This window comes from Salvia splendens, chromosome 14 (genome assembly GCF_004379255.2).
Source record: "Salvia splendens isolate huo1 chromosome 14, SspV2, whole genome shotgun sequence".
NCBI lineage: Eukaryota > Viridiplantae > Streptophyta > Magnoliopsida > Lamiales > Lamiaceae > Salvia > Salvia splendens.
In genome coordinates this window covers 14067470-14075529 of record NC_056045.1, presented here as the reverse complement: position 1 = coordinate 14075529, position 8060 = coordinate 14067470, and the positions used below count along the sequence as shown (strand labels likewise).

The following is an 8060-nucleotide window of genomic DNA, read 5'->3' as shown; positions in this document are numbered from 1 at the left end:
GAATATATCCTGCCAATCATAGAAGATACCAATTAATGTAAATTTATTTGTTTTCCTTGTATAGCTCTCGTTAGGCCTATATAGTAATACCTTATGTATGACAATTATCATATGAATGAATAATAATCTCTTCTTCCCTACCGATCCTTACCTAGTTTATCATGGTATCAGAGCGGGTCACCGATTGTGGGCTAAAATTTACTGACCCAGCAGTATAACTGGGCTGAAACCGAAAAAATGACTGACCCAGCAGTATAACTGGGCTGAAAATTTGGGCCAGTGGTCCAACTAATGGAACAAAATTGGGCCGATTGTCCAATTGATCATAAAAAAAAAAGTCCAACCCCTCCAAGATTCACCTTGAAGGGTTTGAGGGAGGGTGTTGGCAATTGAAACATAAAATGAACATAAAAAATATCCCACATCGGTGTACACAAAGAGTTTAATCCACTATATAAGTCTCATGGGCCTCTCCTCCTATCACCAATTGGTTTTAGGATGGAACCCATGGATTTCCATCACCACGGGATGTCATCTTCATCAAATAACTTACGCCGACCAGAGGTGACATGCACGCTTTGAGTTTCTCCATCATGGGTGGTGAGGGAGAATCAGATATGTTGATCACGGTGTGCCCCTTCACTTCTTTCATCGTCAACTCATTGTACGCTGGTTCACCTCGCCGGTTATAAAAAGCTGTCAATGGGTTCATCTATTATGACAAAATTAGAACAAATATTAGTAAATGTCATGCAAATGAGATCAAATGATTATAATAACAAGATTTGAGGTTACATTCATTAGAGGCTCCAAGTGATGATCGACTATCACCATCGAGTTTTCGTCACAGTTCCATAGAGTACCTTGCACATCAAGGATGATATTGAACGTTGTGTAACGAAGTTCTAGAAAATGTAGTCGATCATACAATTTCTCCCACTTGAACGCATATCCAAGCTTCTCCTCGATGAAACCTTGTGCCTCCACAAAGAAATAGCATGGGAAAATGGTGTCGTCCCACCCGTGTTTCTTTTTCAGCCGCATCAACGTCTGAACTAGCGTGAAGTCAAGAGTTGGAGTCCAGTTTACTGTGTAAAGGAATGAACTTTGGCGAGGGATGGGGAGAACCATATTTGGGTATATAATCAAGACCAAAGCTATGAAGTTGTCGGTGTTCAATTGCAAGGAGTTATCATTTTTATTGACATTGTCTATAGGGTTATTATGGTGTATTAATAACGTGACTTGACAGCCAACTACCAAGGAGATATGGGGTGATTGCTTCCAATAAGTGCTCATAAATATGCACTATGATTTGGTTGTTTTGCAAATTTCTTAAAACCTATTACGAGTCAATATAAGGCATTTAATTACAGTAGTCGGCAGTGACATGCTATAAAGTTGGGACAAAAATAATAGAGTGGCCATGGCTTGTTTCATGGTCATGATACCTGTACGCACTTGGCCTAAAATACGGTGATAGCATGGTACACTGTTTATCACTGTAAGTTAAATTAAAAAATAAATATTAGTAATAAAAATTCAATGCAATGCCCTATCTTCTTCCACAATTCTCTTTCCTCATTCTGTAACTATTTCCCAAGCTCTCTTCTTGGATTTAACTTTGTCCTCAAGTTTATTCTTCTTCTTCTTCAGTTCCATAATAATACTTTCTCTTTATTTCTTTTCACTAATTTTCAGTAGTTACTCTCTTCCTCATTTTTCTTTAGTGGAGATGTGAGCTACATATATTTCGGGTTGTACATACAAACTATAGAATTTTAATAATCAACTATCCATCTTGAAACATATTCGTAATCACACTTTTCCAAAGTAATCGAGTTAATGATTACACATTTAATCACAAAAAGGGAACACAAAATTGTTTGAAGACCATCAGAAGTAACCAACAGCTAATGTTAGACATAAACATAAGCATTACATGATCCCTAACATATGGAATTACAGTATCTTCCCTGCAATTACACCAAATAGAAACAACATGATCCCCATAAAGGCAAGGATAATATGGAAAACCTTGTTTGCATCGTAACGTCTGTTAAGCACGCTTGAAAGCTTGGTATTAGAGAAAGTGTGTGCTTTTGTGCTAGGTCAAGCCTCTCAAGCCCAGAGAATCCGCTAGGTCACAAGGTCTAGGAACTCAGAGGATCCTGGGAGTCTCGGTCGTCGGACACACAAATTCCGCGTTCAAAACCCTCAACCCGCTATACTATGAACTAGTACAGGGAAGTAGGGATCGATCCCACGAAGATGGATACGTAAGAAGGCATTTAAAAGATTATGGAAAAGGAATTGGCTGCTGCCACGCAATTTTGGGTTGAGAAAATTATAACTAGGCTGGGAAATGAAAACTAACACTAGACCTAGGAAACTGTAAATATCATGCGGACATGGAACATCATCTTAACTTCAATATCTCAAACGAACTTCCTCGACCTAGTAAACAACTTCCTAATCTAGCTAAACAGAGATCAAACGAGCAGTGTGGACCATTTCCCAAAACAGTAAAGTTCGGATAAAAAGCTGCAAATAACTAATTCTGAAATTAACAAATAACGATCTGCATCTTATCACCTGATTCAAGCTCGAACATGGAGAAAATAGAGTAATAACCCAGAATCAAACAGAACAACATAATTCAGACGTCGGAAACTGGCGATTAATCGGAAATTGAACAGATCTACATCTACTAGACTAAGTAAACAGAAACACAGAAACTAGCCATCAGATTTATGCACGATCAACCAACTCTGCTTCAGATCCACACGTCCGATGCTTAATCCACTCTGGATCCAAGCAATCTGAACCAAACTACAACAAAAAACAACTCCATGAGCTCCGATTCAACAGACCCACTCCAATCAACGACAATTCAACCACGATTTAACTCCAATTCACCAGATCAAGTGCGAAAAACATCCATTCAAGTAAACAACCACAAACTCAGAATCAAACACAAACAAACCTCAACATCAGCATCATTCATGACAGAAAATAGAAATTCCATGGATAGCTAAACGAGATTTCAACAACACAACGAAAGCTGAGCTTCGAACAGCGAAGACTCGGTAGAAATCTAAACAGAAAACTAAAACGAAAGCAACAGATAAATTGTTTCTTCGCCCTACACGAGGACGGTGGAGCACAACAACCAACAGAAAATGACCCCAAAATCCCTAGATTTCCGATCACCCCAAGTGTGTGTAGAAGTGTGTGAAAGTGAGCTCAGAGCCAAAAATTCATTCTCCTTCATGTTGCATGCTCTCTCTTTTATAGATGTAGAGGCGATATTCTAGAAGCTTTTCTCTTGAATTCTCCGGTCTGCCCTCCAGCTAATGATCTCCTCCGTCTGGCAATTCTTCTTCATTCTGCTCATTTTCTCGCCAATTTCCTTCGCCAGGCGATTATCTTCATTCCTTCCTGGACCTGGCGATTTCTTCTACACCTGGCCTAAAAGATGTGTCAGACCCCGTAAATTGTTGAATTTAACCCCATAACTGATGCATGAAATTAGCCTTATCAATCTGCTCACACTTAAACCATACTTGTCCTCAAGTATAAAGACAAGAAAAAGGAATAAGGCGAATCTCAATGCATGGTTATCCTATGACCAACCCCACAGACACACAAAAGACACAAACTTCTAAACCTAGACACATTAACGGACTCGACCACAAAGAAAATAAACACTTTAAGAAAATAAACCAGAAATGCATGAACCAGTTTCAACTTTTAGGCAACCGTCCCCACAAGCTTAAGGTCTATCCGAACGTCTACAGTCTCCAAATCCTCCCCTTCCCTTCTTCTACCTAATCGGTCTGTCAGTTCGTCAAGATAACCTACTAACGTCAAGATAATCATTCTTAAGTCATTGCCACACCACTAATGCTTTGGGTTATGAGAGTTTCTCCTTCCTACAACTTCTTTTCCCTTCATTCCCGGGTCAGGTTACTATTGCTACCTGCCCTTAGAATTTTTTTTTCTCTTTTTTTTCTTTCTTTCTGGACTTCGTCCAGCTTATACCTCCTTTTCCTGGACTTCGTCCAGCTTATACCTCATTTTTCTACTTTTTATTATTATTATTTTTTTTCTTTTTGACTCTTCTCCCTAAACATCCAGTGGCGGCCCTCTTTTGTATATGTTAGCTCAAAGTGTTTAGGCTTATAACTCACTTATATAGTGGGGTTTCACAATTAGGTCAGCTAAGGCATCCTCTATCGTTCTCACTTCATCCAAACCGATTTCAGCTTATTAAAGAAAGAGGCCTCAAAGTTGACATGTATCCTATCTTCAATTACTCTCGCTAAGGGAATCTTGCCTTGTTATATTCACCAGCTCATGCAACAACACACAAAAACCTAGACCTAATGACTCCTATTCACGCTAGACACAGACATGGGGGGAAACATGGCAGTTAATGCGAACAAAACATAAACAGACGGCACATAAAACACCAAACACGTAAAAGAAAAAACAACGTTCTCACACTTAGACTGAGTAACGGGCTAAGTGGGAGAAACTAAAACAAAACAAAAACCAAAACATGCCAAAAAAAATAAACTTCTCACACTTAGACCAAAGATTGGGCTAAGTGGGAGAAAACACATACACATATATACATACGTGGCATGCTTGAGCAACGAACACAAAATCACAGACTCAGAACAACAAACATATAAACAGATGAAAAGAAAACGAAAAGAAACTGAAAAGTAAAATTTACTTGGTCATCGGGGGGTATCAATTCTGAGTCCGGCCCCCGCGGAAGCCAGATTGGGGTGGTACGTTGGGGCGGTTCACTTTCACTTTCCTCCTAGCGGTGACGCCGGCTTTTCTTCCTCAGTCTCAGGTTGCTTTGGTACAGGCTTCCTCACAGTCAGGGGCTTGGTGCAGATGGGACTAACAAAGGCTTAGAAGCTGGTGGGGGTTGCTGAAGAGATGAGCTTCCCTGCCCTGGCTGCGTGGGCACACTACTGGGTCCAGAGGGAAACTTCTTATGGAGCTGGGGGAACTTTTTCTCTAGCCAATTGGTCATCATCATCATTATCTTAACAGCTCCCGCCATGCGATCATTCTGCATGGACGACCTCCCCACCAAGTCGGTTATACTCCCTCTGAGCACCGTCATCTCTTCTCGGACCTCGCCGAGCTCCTTTCGCATCTGGCCCATCTCTTTCTTCATTTCTTCATAGTCCACGCTGGCCACTGCCTCAATTCCGTTTGGCTCCGTCTTCACCTGGGTCTCCATCCTTCCCACCTCGTAGAAACAAACGTCCTTCCCGTGCATGTATAGGAGCCCCTTGTTGAAAAAGTACTCAACGCTGAATGATTCCGGGAGTTCACACATGATCACCTCTGGTGCGGACTTAGCTATCTTCATGATTATATTACGCTGGAGGTATGCACCGAGAAGATGGCAAGTGTACATGTGCCGAGAAGGGTTGGCGGTCATCTGATGACAAGCCTGAGCCAAGTGAAGTAGAGGTCTGCGGTGGTCAAGGCGGAGTTAGCTGTCCCCATCAGATTATAACTAATAAACGTCTGCGCGAAGCGGAGGATGCGGTACTCGATGTGGAAATCCTTGGAATAGCTGGTTTTGAACGTCCCCATCTTGGGATGGGTAATGAATTCCCAAGCGGACTGTGCTTTGAACCAGGGGTTTACTTCGGAGCTCCTACCATGCGCTCATTCCAGATTCCATCATCATCCTCAGCGCGGGTGAATAAACCCATCCTCAGGGACCACTCCCTTATGCTCATCAAGTACTCCTCGGTGAAAAGCCTGAAGGTGATGGAGTCAGCGTCGAGGTCAGTGGTGGGTTTGAGCCGGAAGGTTGAGAAGAATTCCCAGGCTAACGCTGTGGGCACCTCAGCCGTGCTATGGTTCAGTAGCCATTCGAACCCAACAGCACCGATATATTGGCGGAATTCCTCGTCCGAATCAATTTCCCTCAGCTCTTCTGGATCATACTGCGTTCCAGACTTTGCCAGCTGCCCAAAACCGCCCCGCTCCTTGTAAGTCGCTGCCCTCTTCAGATCATCAAATTTTCCCATAGCTTCTAGCAGCCCCTTGGTCACCCAGACCTCCGTTGGCTCATAGTTGAGCTCTTCCTCTTGCACTTCTTCCTCTTCATCCTCAGACTCGTTGGCCGGGCTAGGGCCGACTTGCTCCTTGGCATAAGGAACCTTGGCTGGAGCGGGGAGTGGAGCCTCATCGTTCTTGACGGATGCAATCTTCTTGGACTTCTTAGGCTGGGGAGTGGCCGCATGATTCCTTTACGCTTTCATTCCGAGGCCAAGCGGCGTTCTTCCTTTTCATCCTCCTCCCCGTCAGACCCAGGAGTCTCCTCCTCCTGCTCGCCCTCTGCCCCTGGGGCAAGGAACTCCTTCTCCGTAGGCTGGGCGAGATCATCTATCTCGTCCCGCAAGCACCTTCTGGCCCTTCATCTGGCCTCTCGCTGGTCTACTAGCGAGTCCTCGTCCTCTGGATCTTCTACCAGATCCACAACTCCCTTTGGCCCTCTTTCCTCGGGCTCCTGTACCTCAGCATGAACGGGGGCCTCTTCCACCACAGACTTTTTCGGGGTTTCCCCCTCCTCTTCCAAACTCGGGGTTCCCCCCTCAATATAGATAGGGGTTTCCCCCTTAGCAACCAATATTTCCGAAACAGGGGTTTCCCCCTCCAAACTACCGTCAAAATTAGGGTTTTCCCCCTCAACAACCTTCGCTGTCCTCTGTTCATCCACTGCCATGCGCTCAAGTCCCACGGCCAGATCACCCTCATCCTCCCGTTCACCGCCCTCTGCCGCTTCTCGCTCCAGCGCCCTTGTGCTCGGCTCGGTTCCTGAAGGAGAGATTGCGGTTTGAGCTGTTGAATCCTTTGGAATCGTCGACGGCGGTGGTGCTGTGGTCGTGGCTGCGGTAGGCGTTTCCCTCTCACTTATTGCTGAGAAGAGGGCGAAAACTTTCAGTGCCTCCTCCTTACTTCCGAATCTTCGTATCAAATCATCTATGAGCGCCGCCGCGTCGGAACCTGCGGCGATGGTGGGATTCCCCGCCTTCGTGGTGTGAGCTGGTCCGAAAATCTCTCCCCCCCATAAAGTGTAAATTTGAATTTCGAAAATATCACAACTTCCCTCTCAAACATCTGGTCCGAAAATCTCTCCATCCCATGTAAATGCCATTTTCCGCATTCCACACTTGGGAAAAAAACAAAAATGAAACGCCAGACTCCCAGGTCAAGGATTCAATATGAGACAAAACAATTTCCCTAAGAAGTCTGGTGTTTCGAAAATATTTTTGGAAGATTAGTTTTTTTTTTCTTTGTTTGGAATTTTTTTTTTATTTTTGAAAAGAAATTAAACTATTTATACATTCATTCGAGTATTCTCGAGATCCCCTGGCTCAGTGTATAGATTAAAAATGCATTCCTATTTACCTGATCCAGGAAATCACCGAGAATACTTACTCACTAGAACGATTAGACGATAATAGAGAGTGCGCGTAGTGGCACTTTCTCCACTACACACAACTCCGAATTATCCCTAAAGACTTTCACTCGATGACCATTAACAAGGAAAGGGATAGTGTTCGAGGTACTTCCCTGGATTTCCACAGCTCCATTCTCTCGAAGGCCAACAATAGTGTATGGCCCAATCCACTTGGACTTCAGCTTTCCAAGCATCAGCTTGAGCCTGGACTGGAAAAGGAGCATCTTCTGACCCACTTTTAGTTCCTTGACCTGGAGGTTTTTGTCTTGCCAAAGCTTTGTCTTCTCCTTGTACCACATTGCGAACTCATACGACTCAAGCCTTAACTCCTCCAGCTCATGAAGTTGCAGTTTCTTCTCTTCCTCGCAAGCCTGGCGTTTTATATTAATCTCATTCACCGCCCAATATGCTCTATGCTCCACTCCCACGGGTAGATGGCACATCTTGCCAAACACCAGCCTGTAGGGCGACATCCCAATAGGAGTTTTATACGCAGTCCTGTAAGCCCACAATGCATCTCCGAGCCTCTTGCTCCAGTCCTTCCTTGACG

At 43.9% G+C, this 8060-nt stretch overlaps 1 protein-coding gene across 1 annotated transcript; it reads right to left on the bottom strand.

Moving 5' to 3' along the window:
• Positions 1 to 390: 390 nt before the first annotated feature.
• Positions 391 to 1151, bottom strand: LOC121764922. Its single transcript, XM_042160956.1, has 2 exons — positions 796 to 1151; positions 391 to 712 (listed from the first exon to the last, which is right to left on the bottom strand). Exons 1-2 carry the CDS (start codon positions 1129 to 1131, stop codon positions 494 to 496), a joined length of 555 nt encoding a protein of 184 aa, XP_042016890.1. The 5' UTR covers positions 1132 to 1151; the 3' UTR covers positions 391 to 493.
• Between the last annotated feature and the right edge of the window lie 6909 nt (positions 1152 to 8060).